At 43.6% G+C, this 25,257-nt stretch overlaps 1 protein-coding gene across 1 annotated transcript in view; it reads left to right on the top strand.

Annotated features, from left to right (window-relative positions):
- The window catches only part of EBF2 (early B-cell factor 2), a 210,583-nt gene that overhangs the window by 144,606 nt on the left and 40,720 nt on the right, over positions 1 to 25,257 (top strand). The window contains exons 7-10 of the mRNA XM_001927186.7: positions 4,730 to 4,811; positions 21,367 to 21,484; positions 23,025 to 23,155; positions 24,073 to 24,199. Coding sequence (XP_001927221.3) covers positions 4,730 to 4,811; positions 21,367 to 21,484; positions 23,025 to 23,155; positions 24,073 to 24,199 — 458 coding nt within the window. The remainder of the gene's footprint in view (positions 1 to 4,729; positions 4,812 to 21,366; positions 21,485 to 23,024; positions 23,156 to 24,072; positions 24,200 to 25,257) is intronic.

Below are 25,257 nucleotides of genomic sequence, written 5' to 3'. Positions count from 1 at the left end.
ATACTAGGTGAATCCCTAGTGTCTTTTCTTTATTATTAAAGTATAATTGATTTACAGTGTTGTCTCAATTTCTGCTGTACAGCATAGTGATCCAAACATATATATATACACATTCTTTTTCTCATATTATCTTCCATCATGGTCTGTCCCAAGAGACTGGATAGAGTTCCCTATACTGTACAGTAGGACCTCATTGCTTATCCATTCTAAATGGAATAGTTTGCATCTACCAACGCCAACCTCCCCATCCATCCCACTCCCTCCCACCTAATGTCTTATTCAGAGCCATATTCAGAAATCTCCAGACTCATTTCAGGAACTAAACAAGTATATTTTGCATAGCTTGATTGTGTGCTCCGCAGAGGCAAAGGTTTTGCCCATCTTGTTTGCTATTCTGCTGAACCTTTGTGGCACATCCTCCACACTTCATAACTGGCCACATGAGTAAATAAATGAATTCAGCAGGCGTTTTCAATAGTAAGCATTTACTTCCATGCAACTCTCTTTGACTTCGTGTTTTCTTTTTGAGGTGCTCTAGTCCTCTTTCTCATTCTCCAAGAAACCAGAATCCTTGTGGGGTTTGGTTCTTGTTGTTTTTGCTTTTTTCAGACTATGTTTTCTGAAGTTTTTAAAAGACAGTTACAGTGAGATACAGTTTACACATTATAAAGTTCACCCATTCAAAGCCTAGCATTCAGTGGTCTTTAGCGTATTGACAGAGTTATGCAACCAACACCACAATCTAATTGGTACAGGAAGCAGAGAACGCCAGATGGAGCTTGCTGCCAGAAAGACTCAGGTTCAAATTCTTATTTCTGCCACTGACAAGCTGCATGATCTTGGGGCAAATTTCTTAAATTCTTGGCGCCTTTGTTTTTCCTAGCTGTGAGATGATTCGTCACTCATACAGTTGTTGTGAAAAACAAATGAGGCGTTGTAGAGCAAGCATGTAGCTCAGAGCATGGCACAGAGCAGACATTTGGCAAAGCCTTCTTCTCTTCCCCTCTGTGACCTCTGTACCCTTCAGCTGCTGGACCACACAGGATGGGACAGAGGTGGCTCTGATCTGCGATATTCCTCGGCTACCGTCTCCTGCCACAGAAGCCCAGAGAAAGGATCCGAAGGGAGTGGTGCCTCTCACTCAGCAGCCCGCCCACCAGCCTCTGAGTCCCACCAGCTCTGGCCAGGGCATCAGCCAAGATGCCCTGCTCTTCACCAAATAGCTGTCCTTGCTTATTTTTCTTTCACAGTCTCCAATCAAGGGGTTTGTCTTCCCTCTCAGAAACCCCCTCACACACCCCCATGTAGACTTCAGTAAGTCACAGTCTCTTGTGTTCAGTGGTTTCTTCTCCCAGTGCCACTCTTTCTGGAAGATTCCCAACTCTACGCATTTTTCTTGGCCGTCAGAGAATATTAAGGTTGGAAGAAACCCTAAAGATAATCTGGTGAAACCCTCCTTTTAACAGTTGAAGAAACTAGGCCCAGAGCAGTGAGGTAAGGTGGTTTCATAGTTAGCTGGTAGCAGGTCAAGACACTTAGCACTAAATAGACCTCTGGGCCTTGACATCTTTGGTCTCAGTTGACCCAGAAGCCGAATTGAACGCTGAGGGCTTGAGTTCAGATTTGGACTCTGCTCTCTATTCTTCTTTCTCTTATCAAACACGGATAAACCTTTGGAGTTCCCGTCGTGGCGCAGTGGTTAACAAATCCAACTAGGCACCATGAGGTTGCGGGTTCGATCCCTGGCCTTGCTCAGGGGTTAAGGATCCAGCGTTGCTGTGAGTTGTGGTGCAGGTCGCAGACGTGGCTTGGATCTGGTGTTGCTGTGGCTCCAGCATAGGCTGGCAGCTACAACTCTGATTGGACCCCTAGCCTGGAAACCTCCACATGCCGTGGGAACAGCCCTAGAAAAGACAAAAAGACAAAAAAAAAAAAAAAAAAAAAAGGATAAACCTGTAGTCTTTAGTGTTTACTCTTGAGGAATGAGATCAGAAGCCTTGCAGAAGGTACCATGCTAAGCGGTCAGAATCTTTCTGGAGTCATTGTTTGGAGAAAGTGAAAATCACAGCCTCCATCCTAAGGAGTTTCTGCATATTTGGTCTGAATCTTGCACTTCATTTTGGTTTCCCGTTTCTGAGTGGAGAGAGCTGACATTTTCCAGGCTTGGAAGGGATCTAGGCTCTGGGGATTTGTTCCCTGCAAGTTATCCCATGGTTAATGGAGGAGATGGTGAGTGGAGGGTTCTATGCCAAGCCCCTGAGCAGGGTGGGTGGCGGGGGTAGCGGGAAGGAAGGCAAGAGACTGAAAAAGGAAGAGGAAAAAAACCTGAAGGTGTCAGAAAGCCCCAGAATGTCTTTAAATTGATTTCTAGGTCCACATCTGAAACATGCAGACCATCATTTCTGGTGCTAGCCATTTAGAGGTAGCAGTGCCATTTTTTAGAAAGTACAGTACAATGTAGGAGAATCCCCCCCTCCCACCGCTGCCCCATTTGCGAATAGGATGTTATATCTGTGGGGTGCTGGGGGCTGTGTAGGTTATAAACTCAGACCCCACGCCACCAAAAGAGTCCAAACTGGGTGTTTTCTAGCCAAAGAACTGTTAAGGGTCCTAATTTAAAACGAACGAAATCTTTCAGCAGGCCCTTCCTCTCCCTAAATCGATTTGCTTCTATGTCAACATTCATCTCCTTTGCGCGTCCTCATCATTCACACGACGCCGTCATGAACATTCATGTTTTCAGCAGATACATTTTGGACAAGGGGTGGGGTAGGTGAGGGGAAGCTAACACGTAAGGAGCCCCGCTGTGGCAAAACTTTCCTGGAACCCGAAGAGTTTGTAAGAAAAAGCGCTCGATTTGGCTTTAGCAGGAGAAAAGATGTAAATTACTGGTGGATTGGGGCACGCGGTGGAGGACAGATGTGGGGGTGAGGGCAGGGGCTATTGTTTGGCTAGAGACTCAAGTGAGAAAAAGGCAAGTCTGAAGTCTTTTGTAAGAGCATCTCCAGGCATTTTACGTGGCTACTGGGGATCCTGCTAGGAATGCAGGAGTGGGGAAAAAAAATGTTTCCCCTTTAAAAAATAAAATGTTTGCATTCTGACCAATCTAAATACAAGCAGCTCTTCTTTCTAACAGACGCCCTACTGCACTTTCTAGAGGAGGCAGGTTGGGAATGTGAACTCAGCATAAAGCAGCAAGGAGTGTTTTTCTCTGCCTTGTCATTCTCTGCCTAGTACCCCGGGATAAAGACCCCAGACCCCTTTCATGGCTCAGGAAGCCATACCTAACCTCCCACCCCAGGAAAGATGCAGAGAGAGACGTGAAAAGCAGATATTAGAATATAATGGAAAAAATATTTTGCTCTTCTTTCCAAATTTTCACACCCAACCTTGGATTCAAACAGGGGGTCAAGTGAACCCTTGGCCAAATCTTTTTAGCAAATCTAGAGAAAATTCTCTGAAGAGGAGAATTCCCCTTTTCTCCTCCTTCACCATCTATGTTTATCTTTTTATCAGGTTTTCTTTTCTTTTTTTTTTAAGGGCTAAATACAATGAATTGGAGCGCTCTCTAATTCTTTTGTGTGATTGTTAAAAAAGAAAAAAAAATAAGAAATAAACAGAAGGTCACCACAAGAGCATCTCGACAACCGTTGCTTTAAAATAGAATTTTTGGAAGCAGTGTTGATTTCTACTTATTTTTGTTGGTAAATCCAGGGAAAAAATGTATATCTTTTCCTTTAAAGTTCTAATTCAAGGCATGGATGTGAGAGTTCTGAAGGGACTTTGGGACTGCGGTAAAATTTCGTTGTCATAGTAACAGAAAGGGAAAGAGGCCTAGCTCACCTGGGACTTTAACACTGCAAAAGCTGGATTTTTTTTTTTTTTTTTTTTTTTTAAGGAAAAGGACTCTGCAAGTGAAATAAATGAAAAACTTATTGTATTTTGAAACAAAATTCCAAGCTTTAAATAGGGAAATGGCTGAAAAGATCACTCTGCCCTTTCTCTTGGTTTCTGTACTCAATCTGATCAGAGAAGCCTGATTATAAAAGTGTGCAGAGAGGTTATCCAGGAAAATACTGGCTTGAACATACGTTTTGCGAAGAATAACCTCAGACCATTATTCTGTGCCTTTGTATTTTTCTGGATAATCTATCGAAGGTCTGAAAGGACATTCACACTGGTTATCAAGCCTAACAACCCTAGCCTTTACGTGCACAGACTGTGTTTGGGTAGTAACATATTATTTTCTGATTTTATAGCCATCGGTTGAAAATATCAGGCCCCCTTTGTGTGTGAGGGTGTATGTGTGAGAGGTGTGTGTGCGTGCAGAAAGTCACCTACATGAGGAACCCTGGGATTCTGGGCTAAGTCATGCCATTTTAAACCCTCTGGGAGCTACTGCTGCTTGTGAAGCTTTTTTTTTTTTTTCTTGGAGAGAGCGTTCCCCAGCCACTTGGTGGGCGATGGGGAGGAGGTGCGTGTGTGCAAACCAGAACCCAGCTTATAAACCACCTCGCAACCCTCAGCAGTGATGGAGCCGACTGGGGACCGAAAACATCCAAATTTGCAAATTGCAGAGGGTCAGCCCTGTTCCTTCACAGGCAGGGCTGGCTGAAATTCCCCAGGCCTGAAATCCAATCACTTTCAAATCACATCTAATATAATGCAGATATATTCGCTCTTAAAACATGTTTACTTAAAAGGGTAACGCTTTGCTTTCTCTTCACAGATTCTTTCTAAAATTTTTCCTCAAGTGCAATCAGAATTGTTTGAAAACAGCAGGAAACCCCAGGGACATGAGAAGGTTTCAGGTAAGGGGCCTGCAGTTCTTTCCTGGTAAATAAGTCATTCTGTTTTCTCTCTCCTTAGCCCTCTTTGTTGTTGTTGTTGTTGTTTTGTTGTTTCTTTTCCTTAGAAAACAGTTTTCACAGATGCTGCTAACAATAGAAAAAGGTAACTCTAAATGACCACCCTCTTCAGGTAGTACCGAGGGCTTCTTCATTTTGTAATGTTCAGGCCTTCTGCCTCCATTGCCAGAACCCCAGGGGAGGGGCACCAGCTCATGCTGGAGATTTGATTTTAAGCCCTCAGGCTGCCCTTCGCACACACAGCTGCCCACAGCAGGAACCGTGTTCTTGATATTCAGCCACCTTGGGATTTTTCAAAGCAGCTTCTCTGTGCTTTCTGCAAGCAACAGCCTCTTCCCTTCCTTTGCCACCGATTAACTATTCAGTGGTCTCTCCCGGCATCTTTGGGGGAGCCGGTGCCCAAGCAGCCGTGGTCACTTTAAGATCGCAGCACGACAACAAGGCCCACGGGAACAGTGACCCAGCTGCCTGGCCGTTAAATCTGCCACCGGTTTCATCACCCTTGCCACGGATGTACTGGGGATACCAGCTAATAAAAACACACAGCGAGGCAAAGGGGGTCAGGTTGGAGATGCGAGGGAGGGAAGCCCCTCTTGGCTCCTTTCCTTCATCTTTGAAGGACCCTCACTTAATCCACCAAGTGGCTTTCCTGCCATTCACACCCACTCGAAAGACCCCCCGCTCTTTTCCCCACAGAAAGATGAAAAACCTGTTAAACAATTGTATTCAAGCTTGAGACTTAAAAATTAAAAAAAATTTAAAAATCCTGGCAGCACGGTGAGAGATGGGGATGATTAGCTTCCTATTTCAGGTGGGGAAAGCGAGGTTCTGGCAGCTTGAGTAACTGGCCTCTCATCACAGGAAGGAGGTGGTGGAGCCGGGAGCCAGGAGGATGTGTCTGATCAAACTCTTTCCACCAGACCCTGGGTTTGCAGCATGTGCAGCTGCTAGGTTTATGCTCTGCTGTTGCCTTTTGGGAAATTCTTTCCGAAATTTCTCAACAAGGGGCCGCACGTATTCATTTCACACTGGACCCCACAGATTCTGTTTCTGCTCCTTTTTGTCACTCAGAGAGCTTCTGTGGTTTAGTTACGGAGCGATGAAGGGGTTAATAGGGGAGATGGGCACACGCAGGGCAGTAAGCATGACCCTGAAAAACAAAAATTCTTGTAATTTTTTTTCACTGCATCATGGGTAGCAATCTGGCTGTGACCAGCACTTTTTTTTTTTTTTTAACCATTAAAAAAAAATTAAAGTATACTTGATTTACAGCATTGTGTCAATTCCTGCTGTACCGCGGAGTGACCCAGTCATATATATATTCCTTTTCTTACATAAGCTTCCATCATGGTCTGTCCCAGAGACTGGATATAGTTCCCTGTGCTGTATAGTAGGACCTCACTGCTCATCCATTCTAAATGTAAGCTTGGCATTTACCAAGCGCAAACTCTTTTGTTATTGCTGTTTAGCACTAATACCAACCTCTCCTAAAAAAGGTAAGCCCCACCTCTCCATTCTGCAGACCCTTCCCCTGCTGTATGATACGAAGACAAATGGAAATAAAATGGTTTTCTTGGGGGCCAAGCAGGGATGTTCTGCATAGTGGATGTTTATGGTACTCAGCATTCCAAATGGAAATGTAAATAATTTCAGTCCAAAAAAGACTGATGTTCAAAAGAATTCCAAAGTGCCCAGGTGCCCAAAGCTTAGCTTTCTCATCTGAAAGAAACAGAGGCAGGGAAAGAAGCTGGCAGCTTAGATTCATATCCACCCTAATTCTCTATCATCCCTTCCAAAGAGCTTTAAATTTGAGAAGATCCTTCTAAGAACCTTTTAACAGGATACCTTGTCATTTTACTTATCCCAAATTTTAGAAATGTACTCACTAAGCAAATGCACCTAATATGTCCTCTATTTCCTTTTATTTACTAAGTGAAGCTTTTAATGTGCCTGAATTTGTAACAGGATTAGAAAAAATATTGTTGATCTCGAAATGATGAGGAATTCTTATTCTATGCAAATGTATCTGACCTTCGAAAAGACAAGGGAAAAGATTTCTTTTTTAAGTGTGTGGATTCTATGATGGTCTTGGGGTAGAGCTAAAGTCAATTGGAAAAAAATTTTTTTTTGCATTTTTTATTGAGATAAAGTCCATATAACATATAGTCACCATTTTAACCATTTTAAAGCGTGCAGTCCAGTGGCTTTTGTATATTCAGATTGTTGTGCAACTGCACCACCATATAATTTCAGAATATTTCCATCATCCCCAAAAGAAACCCCACACTTCCTAATTCCTTTTTCTCTCCACCCACTGACAACTACTAATCTACTTTCTCTCTCCACTGATTTGTCTATTCTGGACATCTCCTATAAATGAAATCATATAATATGTTCTCTTTTGTGTCTGGTTTCTTTCACTTAGCATGTTTTCAAGGTCTATCTGTGATGTAGCATGTAACAGTATTTCATTCCTTTTTATGGCTGAGTAATATTCCATTATAAAAAACACACCACATTTTGTTTATCTGTGTATCAGTTGATGGGCACCTGGGTTGTTTCTACTTTTTGGCTTTTATAAATAATGCTGTTACAAATACTGTACGCATGTTATTTTGTGAATATGTTTTTAATTCTCTTGAGTATATACCCGAGAGTAGAATTTCTCGGTCATATGGTAACCCCATCTTTAACTTTTGGAGGAACTACTAAATTGTTTTCCTCAGTGGCTGCACCATTTTACGTTCCCATCAGCAATACATAAAAGTTTCGGGAGTTCCTGTCGTGGCGCAGTGGTTAACGAATCCGACTAGGAACCATGAGGTTGCGGGTTTGGTCCCTGCCCTTGCTCAGTGGGTTAATGATCCCGCGTTGCTGTGGCTCTGGCGTAGGCCAGTGGCTACAGCTCCGATTCGACCCCTAGCCTGGGAACCTCCATATGCCGCGGGAGCGGCCCAAGAAATAGCAACAACAACAACAACAAAAGACAAAAAGACAAAAGACAAAAAAAAAAAAAAAAAGTTTCAATTTCTCCATATCTTTGCCACCACTCGTTACTTTCTATTAAAAAAATCTAGCCATCTGTAAATGTAAAGTGGTATCTCATACTTTTCATTTATCTTTCTCTAATGATTAACTATGTCGAACATCTTTTCATGTACCTTTTGGCCACTTGATATCTTCTTTGAAGAACTGTTCATTCAAATCCTTTGCCCATTTTTAAATTGGGTTTCTTTTTTATTGTTGGGTTGTGAGAGTTCTTTATATGTTTAGAATACTAGGTCCTTATCAGATAAGTGGTCTGCAAATATTTTTTTCTCATTCTGTCATTGGCTTTTCATTTTCTTGACAGTGTCCTTTGATTCACAAAATGCTTGGTAATTTTTATACTATACTCAGATTCTATTAAGAGTATAGCCTTCCATGAAACATCTTTTACAGAGAGAAAGGCTTGACTATATGCTCTAATGATCAAGTGAGAAACTTGGATGAAGTTCAAAACATGAAACAAAACCAGAGATAGTAAATAGTCATGGTAATGGGAGGCTGATCTGAAGAACTGGGAGCTTAGGAACTCCTGGAATATATGTGTCATTCAGAATGACCAAGATAATAATTTTAAACCATATAGACCATTATTTCTCTTCTCTACTTTTGCTATATGATTGAACATGGATTTAATCTGAGGTATTGTGTGTGTGTGTGTTTGATCTGAGCAGAATAGAAATACAAAATATTCCTAACCAAATCATGAATCCAACCGAATTCTCTCTCCTCGCTCATCCCTCCTCTTTCCACCATCCCTGCAAACACTGGTGGAACCTAGGTTCTTTCTCCAAAAAACTCAAATGAGAACAAAACCATCATATCAAACTTAGTTTCCAAACTGAGCTAGACCTCTCTTTCATTCAGTTCAAATCCTAAGTATCATGGACATATAAAACATTTATTGAAACACAGTTTTAACTCTTTTTTTGGCTCAGATGCCATTGAGAATTTGGTATAAGCTCATCTTTTCTTCCAATAAAAAGATACCTTTTGGAGTTCCCTTGTGGTGCAGCAAGTTAAGGATCCAGCAGTTACTGCAGTGGCTCAGGCTGCTACTGTGGTGCTCATTTGATCCCTGGCCCGGGAACTTCCACATGCCATGGGCACAGCCAAAGAAAAAATGTTATTAAAAAAAAAAAAAAAGCTACACTTCAACAAAGTTTTGCTTAAAATTCAGGGGTTCCGAGACTTCTTGAAACATCTCCAGAATTCCATGGATCCCTGATGTAAAGAAATGAAACTCATCTAACACCCAATGGGCATCCTCCATATAATTTAACCCTTACGATGGGGACCTGTCCAATTAGGGCTCTTCCTGGCGATCTTCCCACTCTCTTGGGTTTAAATGCCATCTGTCCCCGGATGTCTCCTGGATCCATATTCTCAGACTTCCTCCTCCTCTGGAGCTGCAGACACGCAGCTCTGCCCCCTCCTGGGCGTCATCCCTTGGATGACTAATGACACACGCTCATAACAGAACTGAATCCTCACTCCCAGATCTGCTCCCTCCTCGTTTATTGTTGAAGCATCACTTCCTCCTCCTGAGCGTCTGCAAAAGCCACCTCTCTCCCCTGAAAAACTGCAGCAGGCCTTTGCCTCTCGTCTTTCCTTGTCTACTCCATCCTCAGCACAGCTGCCAAAGGGATCTTTTAAAACACATCACTCCTCTGCTTTAAGAATGTATTATAAAGATCTACTGTCCATGGACAAAAGCTCAGATTTAAAAAGGCATGGCTTAGAGTTCCGACTGTGGCTCAGCGGGTTAAGAACCCAACTAGTACCTATGAGGATGTGGGTTCGATCCCTGGCCCACCATCAGTGGGTTAAGGAACGGGCGTTGCCATGAATTTCAGTGTAGGGTGCAGATGTGGCTTGAATCCTGCATTGCTGTGGCTGTGGTGTAGGCTGGTGGCTGCTGCTCCGATTCAACCCCTAGCCTGGGAACTTTCATATGCCACAGGTGCAGCCATAAAAAAAAATCAATAATAAAATGAAATAAAATAAAATAAAAAGGCATGGCTGGAGAAGCATCTTCTTTCCTATCAGGCAGTGCTTCTGCCATGCGCACCTCCTGATGTTTCCTTATGTTCCCGCCCTGCCCACCAGGCACACCTCACTGACTTGTACTACATGGAATATTACTTGGAACCGTCACACGTGGTTGCACCTCTGCCTGAGAACCCTTCACCTCTCCCCAATCTGTGACTTCTGATCATGCTTCAAGACCGTACCTGAGGGTCCCCTCTTCAGGGAGGCACCTTAAAAAAATTGTTATTGTACTGAAGTACAGTTGACTTATAATGTTGTGTTTCTGCTATACAGCAAAGTGATTTAGTTTTATATATGTGTGTGTGTATATATATATGTATATATATATATATACACACATATTCTTTTCCATTATGGTTTATCACAAGATGTTGAATATAGTTCCCTGTGCTATACAGCAGGACTTTGTTATCTACTCTATATATAATAGTTGCATCTGCTAATCCCAAACTTCTAATCCATCTCTGCCTAGCCTTCTAGTGAGGAACTTGCTGACTTTTCCTGACAGACCTATTGGCTCCTTCCTCTGTGCCAACGTAGTTCTCTATAAGCTTCTGTGATGCCACGGATCACAATATCTTGCAGTTATTATTTGTCTAGTAGGCTCTGTGCTGCTTGAGGGTAATCAGTGTGTTTTATTTATTTCTGTACGTCTCCCCAGTGATATACCATGGAGCTCAAAAAAAATTGTTATTAAATAAGTTTTTAAGAGAAAAAAAAAAAAAAAAAAGGAAGGAAGGGCGGGAGGAAAAAAGAGAAGGACCCCTTGGAGTTCCCGTCATGGCGCAGTGGTTAATGAATCCGCCTAGGAACCATGAGGTTGTGGGTTCGGTCCCTGGCCTTGTTCAGTGGGTTAAGGATCCAGTGTTGGTGTGAGCTGTGGAGTAAGTTGCAGACGTGGCTTGGATCCCGCGTGGCTGTGGCTGTGGCTGTGGTGTAGGCTGGTGGCTACAGCTTCGATTCAACCCCTAACCTGGGAACCTCCATATGCCGCAGGAGTGGCCCAAGAAATGGACAAAAAAAAAAAAAAAAAAAAAGAGAGAGAAAGGACCCCTCAATGTATTTAAGCCCATGAACCAAGAAGCCAGACCATCACTTCTGCCCTCCTTGAAATGGAATAGTTAGGTGAAATACCCAGATTAACAGTTCAGTGAAGGAAAAGAAAAGTCTTGACTTCTCTGCCTTGCGGGCAGGGAGCAGGCAGTTGGGAAAACCCAGAAGAAGATCGAGCCATTTTCTTGGAAGAGTCAGGCACGTTGTCATTTCCCACATTCAAATCCTAAAACACAGTAGCAGCTGACAACAGCCAGGGCTCTTGTTGCCAATTCACTCTCCTAGAGAGGTTGGCTGGGTCTCCTCCAAGTCAGAGTGAAAACACAGATGCCCTCTGTGTTTCATTTATTCATTCACCCAACCAATATTACTGAGGAAATTCTGCATGCCACACACTATCCTAGGTGCTGGAGATATATCTGCATGCAAAACAGCTAAAATTCCTCACCCTGAGGGACTGGTGCCCTCGTGGGGAGAAAAGGAAAATAAGATAAGTGAGTGATTTACATAGTTTAGCTCTGGTTCTCTGTGGTCTTCAAGTGAGCTGCCTGGAAGCACAGTGGCCCCTGTGCCAGCTGTCCTTGTACTGCCTGCTGGAACTCAGCAGTGTAGTCGAGTACGGACAGTATGGGAGCCAGATGATACCTGCCACTGTAATAAGAGTAAGTGGGGATGCTCGTCCCAAGAGCGTTCAGAGTTTTCCACAGCATTAGCTCTAAAAGGACACTAATGTCAGCAGATCACTTACCTGAGACTGGGAAGCTTACATACCAGTTCCCCCCGCCCCCCTACCCAGCCTCAAAAGGACTATTTTAAACAGACTTGACCACTCCTGGGAACTAGGGTAGTTCCCATCAGAGGGGCAGCACCAACTTGTACATATTACTCATTCTGGAATTGGGAGCAGGTGCCAACCCTAGAATCATTTAAAATGAATTCCTTCATTCCAGCTTAGAGCGTTCTTGTTATCGGAATAAGAATCCTCACTGCCATGGGCTGAACTTTTCTGAGGGGGGACTCTTGGGTGTCTCACGTTCACCCCCTCAATTATCCCCTCTTTAGAGTAGGTCCGCCAACGTCATCGTTTTGCTAGAGAGCTATGCGAGGGAGGGGACAGAGATACAGAAACAGCTCTTGCCATCCTTTGCTTCGAAAGATAAGCGGTCAGGAGATGGTGGGGCACATACAGTTCCGGTGAAAGAAAAGTCGTCTCCAGGGCCAGGTTGGGAAAGACGTCAGTGCCGAGCTGATCCCTGTTTGGCTCAGGGGATCTGCGTCCAACCCCAGGAGGGGACTGCGAGAGGGGCCGGAGAGAGTTGGGTGCTTTGCGAGGACATATCTAGCAGGGCTGGCAGAGCTCTGAGGAAGACAGTAGAAATGCACAGGTGAGGAGGAGAAGGGAGCAGAGGACACCACAAGCTCCTCCATCGGAATGGAGAGAGGAAGTGAGGTGGCTGAGGACTGACGGGCATCCTCGGGGGAGCTGGATAATGTGAGAGCCCTCGAGCCTGTGTCTGCCGCGCGGTCGAGGCCGCCGCCGTGCAGGAACAATGGGGAAGTTCATGGGGTGGCGGAGACCCCTTGTCCTCACAGCTGGGCGGTAGCCATTCGTCGAGTTGACTAAATGATGGGAGAGCAGAGGGCAGAGCTGCTCATGTCTTGGAACAGGGCCAAGCGCCATCCAGCACACCCTTATGATTTCGTAAACCCCAGCTCTGATATAAAACGTTTTAATGGCACCACCATCTATTTTCCTGAAATAAAAAATGTTGAATATTTCTCTCACACCCGAGGAAGGGGGAAACGAGAGTTTAAATTAACTCCAAATGGTAAAAATTTAATACAGCTCCAGCTGCCTGCAGGTTCCTTCAGTTCAGATCGCTCAGTTCAAGACCCACTCCAGCTGCTCTGTGATCTCACCCACTATGTGAAGGTTGCTGGGCTACTGAGCATCACTTTTAAAGCGCATAATGAAAAGCACTTGACTTATGGCCTCTCTGATCAACAGGTGAGTCCATTATCTGGCGGTAAAACAAACTAGGGAGCCCAGGTTAAGAAATAATAATTATCTATTTGGAGTCAGAACAAAACCTCTGAGGGTCCAAGGATCTTTGGCTCAGTCTAATGCTTTAAGCCCAGGGAAGGCTTGCTGTGGGGTCTGTCAAGTTTTTGTCTGTTTGACAGTATACCCTTCTGTCCACCACCCCCCTCCCCCGCTTTTGGTATCTCAAATGGAGACAAGAATTAGAGTGAAGAATTTCGACCAGCTCACATAAGAAATGTGTTCTGAATTATTTGGGGGAGAAAAGGGAGAGAAAGAAAAGCAGGTGGTTGCCTATATACCTTTTGGGAAAGGCTATGTCAGATTTCAGTTAGATGGAAACCAAACCCAAATGCTCCAACATTTTAAGAGACTCAGATTTGGGCACTCAAACCTACCCTTGAACACATTCCAGGACAATCAGATGCAGAACTTCCTGGAAAGCAAAACTTTCTTAGTTTTGCAATGAAAGTACATAGATTCTCAAGCTGCTGATGGGGCCGACATGCTCCTGGATTTTGATGAAGGACAGGTGAATCTCGAGGTCCCTGGGAAAGAGGTCCTTTGGTGAAAGAGAATGGCCCAGCCAAATCAGAACTGCATCGGCTATGTTAAGGCTCCCCCGTGGCCCTCAAAATGTTTGCTAGTAAAATCCTGCCCTTGACCATAACCGTCCCACTTGGCATACGTTTCAGGTGGGAAAAGCAGTGCACTCAAGGGAATCAAATGAGGTTGGGTGGAAGTATCTTCCCTTTGAGATGAAGGGAAATACAAGCAGGCTGTAAAGCAGGCTAATGACCTTTGCGCTTCCTGATGACTTCAAAGGCCAGTTTAAAAAAAATAAAATTGCCACTTGATTTTTGTACATATTCAACTTAAAAAAAAAAGCTCTAAAAGGTATCCATTCTAAGCCAGATTTGCCAAAACATGCCAGCAGAAATGCTCTTTGCCAATTAGATTTTTTTTTTTTTGGTCTTTTTGTCTTTTTAGGGCCACACCCATGGCATGTGGACGTTCCCAGGCTAGGGGTCTAATTGGAGCTGTAGCTGCTGGCCTACACCACAGCCACAGCAACGCCAGATCCTTAACCCACTGAGCAAGGTCAGGGATCGAACCTGCACCCTCATAGATGCTAGTCAGATTCATTTCCACTGAGCCACAACAGGAACTACAGATTTTTTTTTTTTTTTTAAGTTACTGCTGGGGAATAATCATTTCAGTTACCTTGAGTTGTATAACAAAAGTCTGTCAACTCTTCAAGCCCCAGCTCCAATCTCATGTCCTTGAAGAAAATGTTTTGTCACTGCCTTCAGTTCCGGTTTCTCTTCTTACCTTTGGACTTGTAGAGGATACAATAGCCACAGAATTCAGTCCCCAATGATGTGTTACCATATAGTAATATGTTCTGAGTGTGTGGAGTGTTTATTTGGCTTCATCAACTGCATGGTAAACACCTTGAGGTAGTCCCGGTGTTTTCTTTGCGCTCCACTGAATGTGGCACGGTGCCTGGGAAGGTCACAAAATCCCTCTGACTCATTGAAACGCAGCGCTATCTGGTGACCTAAGAGAGTATCTTCTTGCGACGTATGTCCACTAATGCCATGACCCCCCTCCCTTCCTGTGAGCAACTCCAGAACGCCCCACATCTGTCTCAACAGCAATCAACTTGGTGTTCCCTGGTTTGGTACTTGATACTCAACTGAACACAAAATGTAGCCTCAGGGAATATGAAACAACAGCGATTGCTAAGAATTCTGGGAATTCCTTTAAAAAAAAAAAAAGATGACAAAACCCATACTTCTGGGGTAGGTAGGTGTTTAAAGGTAATTTTGGAGACTCTGGAGTCCAGTAACAAAGCAGAATCTGGGCTTTAAATCTGGCTTGAAAATATGACGTGTGCCAAGAATAAAGAGGTAGGGAGAAACAATTTGCAGTAGCCAATTTGTTTGTTCTCAGCCTGGGTTGAATTATGGAGGCTTAGACAAAATTGTTTCATCAGATTCCCCTTGTCGAGTGTGAGAATTCGGCAGTGTAGGAAAACCTCAGTGGGGTGTTTCTTCCCACGATCCGGACTCCAAGCCTGATTGCTCACCACAACCAGAAGTCTGTCTTGCTTTTCTCTGTCCCTTTAATGGTCTCTATGTCTCTTTTCCCCTTCCACAGGTGGAAAATAAAATCCCACATAATAGTTACGCTTTGGGAAAGCTGAAATAACATATATAGCAACTGAACAGTTATAAGGGGAAAGCACATCGTGAATTTAATTCCATTTCCAGATGTAAAATGTCATAAAGAATTTTTTTTTTTTCCATACTTGGCAAAATAACAGGAATTTTCGAGGCCATTTTATTTAGCGTAGTGGACACATGTTTGTATGTAGGTATCAGAGTCTTCCACGTTGAGTGGGTTGTAAATGCTACAGATTGTAGCTTTTCTGAGAATAAACTACCCAAGGCCCCACATTCGGCTAGAAGGTGCATGACCCTCATTGAAATGGAGGGGAAATGGCTCTGACGAATCGTAGAATTGGGTGTGTTTTCAAAGCAAGAATTCTGATCTATAGACAGAGGTTTCCAACCAATGTGATTATTCTCCAGCGACTTTCAAACACTGGGATTCTCGTCTGTTTGAAAGAACAGATCATTTAGTCATTCCACACATTTTTCAGTTTGACTTCCCTTTTTCTTTTACCCTCCTCTGCAAGCTTAGGGTCTTTGTAGGAACACCTGGATATGAGCTGAGAAAGTTTGGCTGGCAGTCAGATCCAAGCTGGTCATTCCTTTGACTCAACTAAATCATACAGTTAGGGCTTTGAGGATAGATTTTTTTTTTTTTTCCTTTCTGAACGTGAAGTTCCAAAAAGCTAAAAACATTTCAGAGTGAGGCGTGAAAATAACCCAAGGATGGGAATAAATCAATGTAGTAAGAGTCCTGCCCTATGCTGTCCTTCTTATACCAAAGAAACAGCTCCTCTATTGGAAAATTAGTTGTACGGGCCGATTAGCGGATGTGTCCACCTAAAGGGTAACTCCCACCGTGGCCTTTTACAGGCAGGAAAGAGCTCTTTACAACTCAGCTCCTGCTTTGTATAAATTATTAGAGTGGGGGTCATGGGAGTGCTTTTGGGTAATGAGAAGAAAAACATAATTTGAGAAAGCCAATCCATTTTCTTGAGTACTTTGAGCAGATTGCTAACACCATCGTGGAGTGTATTCTTAAAACCTTCTTGTCGTTTTCAAGAGAAGATACAAACTTTTTACTCATTTTTCTATTCTGTACCATCAGCTGACATTGCTGGTTAGCTGGATGGTTCAAAATGGAAGCTACAGGAGTTCCCGCTGTGGTTCAGCGTGTGAAGGGTCCGGTGTTGTCTCTGAGGTGGTGCGGGTTCAATCCCCAGCCTGGCGCAGTGGGTTGAGGATCCAGCATAACCACCACTGTGGCATAGGTCGCAGTTGTGGCAAGGATTTGATCCTTGGCCCGGGAACGTCCACATGCCATGGGTGCAGCCATTAAAAAAAAAAAAAAAAAAAAAAATGGAACCTACACTGTCATGCTCCAGTTGGTCTGTTTATGAATCTGGCCTCACCAAGAAGTAGAGATTGCACTAAGCAAAATGAGGAATAGCAAAAAGTGAAAAACCACTTTCACTTAAAAAAACGCAAGCAATTTCAGTTGATTCCTACTCCTCTTTCCTGGCCCTTGACTTAAAGCTACCGCATCACAAATGATTTTGCATGAATATCATCAGTTGTTTTGCCTTTGTGTTGAATTGAAGCCTACCAGTTGAGGAGCGCTATAATCCACCATGGCTTAGTTTTCCCATCTGCAGCCTTTCCTATTGGAGCTTTGAGCTGAAATACAGATACACGAACTGTGAGAAGTAAATGAAAGCTGTCACCAGTGTCAGCAGCAAAAGCCGGGGGTCCATCCCACACAAATTATGGACATCTGTATTCCTAATTGGCATCTTTTCGGGCTGTGCCAGCAGAATGGCAGTGCCAAGAGAGTCTGACAGCTTTAGAAAAGACTAGGTATCAGGTTTCGGTGATAGGAGACACTGATGAGGCACAGAAGTTCTTTTGTGTGGAACCCTCTCCGTATGTTTGTGATAATACTCGAGATTTTCAGTTTCAGGTACCTCCGAATGGCACCTTTTGTCAATACTAAATTTGCCCCTTCTAAAACAGACCAGTTTATGATCTTAGGAGAACAAGTGAGATGGATGGTTCTGTGACCCACCGTTGGCAAAGATGCCTACAAATAGTTAACAAGGTAATGGTAAGAAATGTTGACCTTGATTTGTTTAGCTAAGATGTAAAGATTTTTGAAGGTCAAAGGTGTCCTTGTGTAGTGTTTTGGAGTCTAACTGTGTCTGACCCTCTAACATTAAGCTGCTGTGGCCTGCAGTTTTGAAGAGTGAAGCAAACCAGGGGGAAAGAGAGAAGGGGGAGAGAACAGGAAATGGAGTGAGGTGTTTCAGGAAGTTGTCAGGGGTTGACTGATTGATTCCAGATGGAAAAGGTCAGCCTTCGTGACCCAGGAAATACTCACTAGGGGAAAGAAGTTGGCTTGTGGAAGGGGAAGGCCTGGGAGGGAGACGATGTTGGAATGCAGAGTCTCCTTCCTTTAGTCTTCAAACATTCAGAAACTTTAACTTCTCTGAATAGAAGAATAATATCAGCGTTGTCATCATTCATCAGAAAATAGTGAAGGAAGTTAAATTCGAAGCTTTCAATGTACCAAATGTATCTTCACCTCCGTATCGTAGTTCATTCTTCCAGTAGAGCGGATGTATGGAAAAGTCAATATTTGTGTGTGTCTTCGTGTGTAACAACCACCATTCCTTACACACACACTCTTGTGCAACAACTGCACATGTGGTGGAGTTTGTGAATCAAATCCTTTACAAAATTTTGCAAATTCTGTGAAATTGGCAGGCTCTTCTTGATACCTCACAGTCTAAGATATTTGGAATATTAAAAACGGGAACTTGCCTCGTATCTATATATATATATACAGGCACACGCACATACATTTGGACATAATTTAAAATCTTGTAATAAATTTTGCAGACACTGAAATAATTCAGGTTAATTCCCTTGCTGTCATGAGAGGCCAGCGCTAGCCAGCAAGAGATTAAAATTTATTTCCATTGTTAATAGAAAATAATGAAGTGCATCTGAACCATCAGGGTATGTCATTCGGGAAATGTTCTCTTTGGAACCGAGTCTCACTCCACCCAAACGGACAATGATGAAATCAGCTGGCTGGAGGAAGCCCCAGATTTTGCGGCAGGAATGCATGAGGAGCCCTAAAGTACAGTTAGTTTAACAAGAAGCTTGTGGAATGAATTCAAGTGGTCTCGGAGAGGATCTCCGCACGTCCACAGAATCCTCAGACAGGCCAGGCTTCCCCTCCCTGTGCCGACGACGGCTGGTGAGCAATTAGAGCCTGTTGTACGCTCTCCTTTTGGGGTTTTTCCCAGGATGACCATTAGGTGGTTGAAAATCCATTCGTGCAGACGATTGATGAAAGTGATCTGATTCCTCCTTTTACTCCACCTTCTCCTGTTATTTTCAGAGAGTTAGCATAAACGGAGGTGAATGCCTTCGCTCTTCATGTCCATCTTCACCCTGGAGACCAGGAGGCTCAGCTCTTCCCTCCCTCCCTCTGAGGACAGTGCCGTCCTTTGCTTTGCCGGGAGGGCCCTGATGAGAGCTGTGCCTCGTGCAGGGAGTGACTGATGGATGTCTCTGTCTTAGGGTGGCCACCGCATGATAGGAGCTTTGTGGAGGGCCTTCCTCCAGACTCTTCACATGTTGACATGGACACCATTGAAAACAGACTCAGCGCTAGACAGGCTGCATCACTGAATTGTGAGCAATTGCACCGACAATAATTTTCTGAGTGACAGCAGAGGTTCCTTTAAGTTCATTCTGATGTCACAGTGAGGAAGGGACACCAAACTGATAGCATAGTCACAAGTGAGGAGCTGAAGTGTGGGAGAGATGCTAGCTGATGAGGAACACGTTATTTTATGGTCTTTGAATCTCCAAGGGCTGACATGGCCATACCTGGTTCACAGCAGGAGCTCAGTGAATGCTTTTGGGTTGATAACTGCAGCCCACTTATGTCCCTGTAAAAGTTCCTGTATGCCACTGTCATGCCCACAGCAGCAGGTTGGGTGAAATACTTTGTGGACTCATGATCTTAGGGGTTCTCCCAAACCCTTATGTATTATACCCTCTGGTATGGGGGACACCACACACAGCTCCTCAGGCATGTGCTGTCCATGCCTACCTAGCATCACCCCAGCACGTATCAGATGTTCAAGAACCCATTCCTGAGCTTGGAGAAATGACCTCCTAGCTGGTGTTTACCTCTTAGCTTCCTGATGGCACACGGTTAGCTCCTTGTTGTGACTACAGCCCGAACGTCACCTGGAAATGATCGCTCAAGAATTTATACACATATAAATTCTTTAAAGAATTATATATATATAAATTGTTTAAAGATACCATCTGAAGTTCTATTTCGGGTTAAAAAAAATCAGGAGACTGTTGTTGCTTTGGCAAGGGGTAGTGGGTAGGGTGGACTGAAAAGGGGTACCAGAACACTTCCTGGGGAGATGGAATGCTCTAGATTGATATATATAGTGGGTTACCTGCGTGTATCTCTGTCAAAATTGTTCAGCTAAGAACTGTACATTGCAGTACATGTAAATTTCACTTACAAAAGAGGATTCATGATTTTTTTTTTTTGCTTAAAATAATTCAGTGAAAAAAAATTTTAGGTCCCCTCTAGCGAATCTTCTTTCATATTAAACCCAAGTTTGTCCCCACCCCACCCCTTCATTTAATAAGGAAGGAAGGGGTGGCAGAAAACTTCCGAGTAGAATATCGGTGAATTTTTATTTGGGACTAGACAGGAAGAGTCATTTTTAAACACAGCTCCTCACCATGTACCTATTCAATGCCTTTCCTCAAAAGGCACTGCATACGTATACATGCATATGTATACAACAAGTTTCTTTCTCAAGAAAAAGTTGCCATCCGCAATGAACAGATAGACTTGTATCTAGGATGACTTGCCTTCTTGGGCCAACAAGTCGGTGAGGGCTGTGCTCGAGTCCATGCGTTTTGACTGTGCTTTCCCCACTGCACCAGCCTTGGCTGATCGCCACCTCTGCGAACTTCTCCCACACCTCTGCTCTGCAGCACACACACAGAACTCAATCCGATCTCATTCTCTCTTACTTGTTCACCAGATTTCTCCAGCCTGAAAGTGAGCTCTTTGAGGGTAGGGACCATGTCTTGTAACTTGTGGGGTTACCTAGCCCCTGAACCCCCTTGCTGGCAGCTCCATCAGAGCTTAGACTGTGTGAGGGGCTCAGTGAGTTATGTTCTGTTCTTTGTCCTATCCGCTGGCCAGGCAAGGCTGAGGTGAGGCAATTGGGATGGGAATTCATCCATGAATGCTTCACATTTATTATCTCATTTAATCCTTATTCTGTCTCATTCAGCCCACAAGATAGGCATTGTTGTGTTTGCTTTACAGATAAGACAATGTTAAGAAATTCGTCAAGGCTTCTAAGATAGGAAGTAGCAAGTGAGGGATTTGAGTTTAGATCTATCGGACTCCAAGTCCAGGCCTTTCCGTCAAGCCACATCCATCTCTTCCCTCTCATCTGGTTAGATACTAAATGTTTCACATTTTCAACACTGAATTCCAGCAACTTTATCTTCTCACCCAAAGTCTGAACATCTTGGTCGCCACTCTCTGGTATGGGGGACACCACACACAGCTCCTCAGGCATGTGCTGTCCATGCCTACCTAGCATCACCCCAGCACGTATCAGATGTTCAAGAACCCATTCCTGAGCTTGGAGAAATGACCTCCTAGCTGGTGTTTACCTCTTAGCTTCCTGATGGCACACGGTTAGCTCCTTGTTGTGACTACAGCCCGAACGTCACCTGGAAATGACTGTTCAAGTCCTTTGATGGAGATGAGGTTTCTAGAACAAGCAGCCAAATGGTCAGCTTCCCCGTTTCATCACCAGGGCATGGTTTGAACACAAATATGTGACAATACATGGGCAAAGGGCGGCCTCTTTTTCCATGAAGCTCTGCTGTGGTTCCAACTGGAGGATATCCCATTGAGATGCCAAGAGCATGCTGCACCCCAAAATTCTGCCCCATCTCTCATCAGCCATATGGAAGACTGACAAAACAGGGTTTTGCAACAGCTACGACTTTATGTGAAACTAATTCCATATCCCCCACCCTTTTTCCCCGAAACCTGCAGGTCGTGTTGTCAACAACAGTGAACGTGGATGGACACGTGCTGGCCGTTTCCGACAACATGTTTGTTCACAACAACTCGAAGCACGGGCGGAGAGCGAGAAGGCTTGACCCATCAGAAGGTGGGGCTGTCTGCTGTCCAGGCTGAGCATGGCGGGCAGATGACGTTCTCCACAACCTTCCTTGTTTGAATTTCAAATTCATGTCTCTGGGTAGGAGTGGAGAAAGTGCACGAGACCGTGTGGGTTTTAAAGTGAAGCTGTAAACACTGACTTCTGTCTGCTCTGTTGCAACCCCCCCATATCTCCCAGCCAATGTTCAGACACCCGGTGTCTCACTGGCTCGTCCATTCAGTCCTTTTTTTTTTTTTTTTTTTTTTTTTTGCTAGACGGGCATTTCAGGCAAATGTAGGCCTATGACATCTTAGTTAAACAGGAACATTACTGTGCCAGACGTGTATGAATAAGCGTCAGATGTGCCCTTAAACAGATTGTGGGCAAAACAAAACAATGTGCAGAATGAAAGTGACACTAATTGATTTTTGTTTGCTTGGACAAGACGAAATCGTGGTCTGCTCTGGGTGGTTTTCCAAGTGCATTAAAGTAATTAGAAATACCGGTAACTGTTAAACTTCAAGTTGTCCACCAGTTTTAAGTATATTGAGGAAGATAATTGACAAACCTTCGTAAATCCCATCTAAGTTCTCCTTTTTCCACACTCTCCCACTCACTGGTGTAGGAAGCTCTTGTAATATAGAATGGATGGTAAATGAGGCTCCCATTTTCGTGTGTTTTTGGCTGTATACTGCCCACCAGCCCCCATCCCAACCTGGCCGTTAAAATGTGTCTTGTATCATTTTAAATAGGAATTAATGAACTGAAAGAAAATGATTGAATCAGTAAAGAATTTGGAGTGGTGTTAATTCTCCCACAGTGGGCACTGAAAGGGGAGAAGAAAATCCCAGGGTCAGAACTAGGAACCCATCCAGTTTCTTTTGACTGATTGAATGTGATTGACTGGCTGTTCAAAGGGGGCTCATGTTTTTGGAGTCCTGCCAAAGTTCTCCTCCACCTTTGACCCTGTCAACTTTGGAAATGGAGTGATGGATTGACTTTAGTTATGGCCTGAAAACCATATTGGGTTCCTGTTGGGATGTAAAGTCCAGAGGCCTTGAACATATGGAAGAAGGAGGGAAAATCCTTCCTACAAAGTTAGGAAAGTGATTAGAAATTGTCTCTTGTTAGAGTTGGAAAAACAAAAACAAAAAACCCTTCAACTAGGGTAGATTTTGCTTTCTCCTTCTTGCTCTAGCACATTAATAGACCTTGTAAATCCTAACATCTTGGAGCAGAGGAGGTGGGGAGAGAAAAGGGATTTACACATTTCCAGGGTGATCAACTTATAAAAATATGGAGAAAAACAACAGAGTTTTAAAAACACCCTTTGCACAATTAGCTAAGTGTTTTCATACATAGTGGGCAACTCATTAGGCTTTAATGACCTGGTGAAAACCAACAACCAATTAGGGAATGATGGCAAGTCAGCAAAGCTCAACTTGAACTTCTTAGATGACCAAGAGCTTTTGAGATCAGCCAGTCCCCAGACTCCACACTTCAATCACCAAAGGACAGACCTTACTCTTTTTCTCCCCTGCCTTCTTAGCTACTCCCTGCATCAAAGCCATTAGCCCAAGTGAAGGCTGGACCACTGGAGGAGCCATGGTCATCATCATTGGGGACAACTTTTTTGATGGCCTCCAAGTGGTGTTTGGGACCATGCTTGTATGGAGTGAGGTAGGCAAAGGCAACTTACTTCTCTGATTTTCTTTGCCCTAAAGATTGTTTTCATCTGGGGAAACTAGTAATTCCTAGAACATTAGCAACATGAGTGTTCATTATTGAGTACCTACTATGAGCTGGCACTGAGGATTAAAAGACATGTGTGCCACAATAGGTGCGGATCCCTTAAAAACATAAATATTCACTGCAGTATTGTTTATAATTGTGAAAAATTAGAAGTTGGCTAGATACTGCACAATAGGAGGATGGTTGAATAAATGATGGCGTTATCATTCCACCATTAAAAATTATGTTTGAAAAATTTCTAATGACACAGAAAAAGGGAACATGCTTACTCTAAAATGCTAACTGAAAAAAAAAATCAGCACAACAGTGTCTATGAATGTAAAAATGTAATTATATAACACACATCCATAGAAAAGAACTGGAAACATGCCAAAGATTAATAACAGTTGTCTCTGGGTCAATGCAATGTTAACATTTTTCTCTATTTTTCTGTAATTTCCAATTTTTCTACTGAGATAATGAGAAAAACAACACGATAAGTCACAGAAAGATATGAGATAGGGCTAAGTTGGATAGGGAAATCGCCAAATCAATTTGTGAGGTCATAGCGGTGTAGGAACTGGGGGAGCAAGTGATTATGGGAATGCGGGTTGGGTGGGCACAGGAAGTGGGAGGGACTTGGGCTGGGCTGATGGGGCGGAAAGGGATAGACAGGTTGGGTTGAAAGGAAATTCCAGAATGAAAGAGAAAAACAGGTAAGACAGAGTGTTCAAAGCATTTGGGGTGCCATGAGTGTACCAGTTTGCCCTGAGTGGGGAAGGGAGATAGCAATGGGAGATGTGTTCAGTATCTCTGGGATAAGTTGTGTAATAGGGATTTTACCCCCCTGCCTGTTCATTCCTCAGCTAATAACGCCTCATGCCATCCGAGTGCAGACTCCTCCTCGGCACATTCCCGGAGTAGTAGAAGTGACATTATCTTATAAATCCAAACAGTTCTGCAAAGGAGCGCCGGGGAGGTTCATTTACACAGGTGGGTGAGAAAATGACTCAGGGGAGACTGGCTCCTGGTTCTCCTTTGCTCGTTCCTAGTCTCTCTGTTGTATAATTCTTCTAAGTTTCCTAAGTCTTTCTGCTGGTGTGGGAAGAGCGGACTGGGTGACTGGCATCAGATGGGGACATGGAAACCTGATTCTAAATGTGTATTTTACGTAAACAATTTTTGCACAGTCTAGTCATGGCAGCTCACTTCAGGAGTACATCCTTATAAACTGAACTCTGCTGGAACCATACTAGAATAGACTTTTATCCAAGCAAACCAGATAAAAAATTTGACAAAGTTGCTGGCGATCACTAAATTTTCTTGAAAAGGATTCAAAAAAGTTGCCTCATGATGCTGCAGAGTGATTCAACGTATTTTAAGATTTTAAGAAAGCAGAAATTAGCTATTAGTTCAATATTTGTTGACTGCCTACCTTGTATCTACTACTTTTCTTCAGGTTGAAGCTATGATGACATAGATGACATGGTCCCTATTTGGAAGTTTAGAAACTATTGGAGGAGGCAATGGTACATTGCACAGAGCAGCTGGAGAATTAGAATATTGAAAATGTTTGGTGTTTCTAATGAACACAATATACGAGCTTCAGGAAGAGTGAGTGTGGTGTGAACTAGAGTGGTGAGATGGGGTGTCAAGGAGGAGAGGAAATGGAAGACCATTTTTAAGGAGAGGAAGGATTTGGATAGGCAAAGAGCAAAAGGAAGAGTGTTCCAGTTCTGAGAATCCTACATGCAGAGGCCCCAAGGGTGAGTGAGCTGGTTTCTGGAGGAGGGAAGGCTGGTTCAACAGCTGTGGGGATCCATTAGGTAGAACTCAGACCAGAACTAAGCTGAGGTGAGCTTAGGCACGCCAGGGAAGGAAACCATAAAACAGCTCAGAAGTTCTACAGGGTACCTAAAGCAGGAGCGCATGATGTAAAACAACTGCATGACCCAAAGCCTGGGGGACTGATGTCACTTTCAAGTTCACAGAGTCAGAAAGCAGAATGGTGGTAACCATGGCGAAGGGCAAGGAGGCAACTGATGTTTAAT

This window comes from Sus scrofa, chromosome 14, assembly GCF_000003025.6.
Source record: "Sus scrofa isolate TJ Tabasco breed Duroc chromosome 14, Sscrofa11.1, whole genome shotgun sequence".
Taxonomy (NCBI): Eukaryota; Metazoa; Chordata; class Mammalia; order Artiodactyla; family Suidae; genus Sus; species Sus scrofa.
Note: the sequence above shows the minus strand (reverse complement) of the source record. Positions and strands in the feature narration are given on the sequence as shown.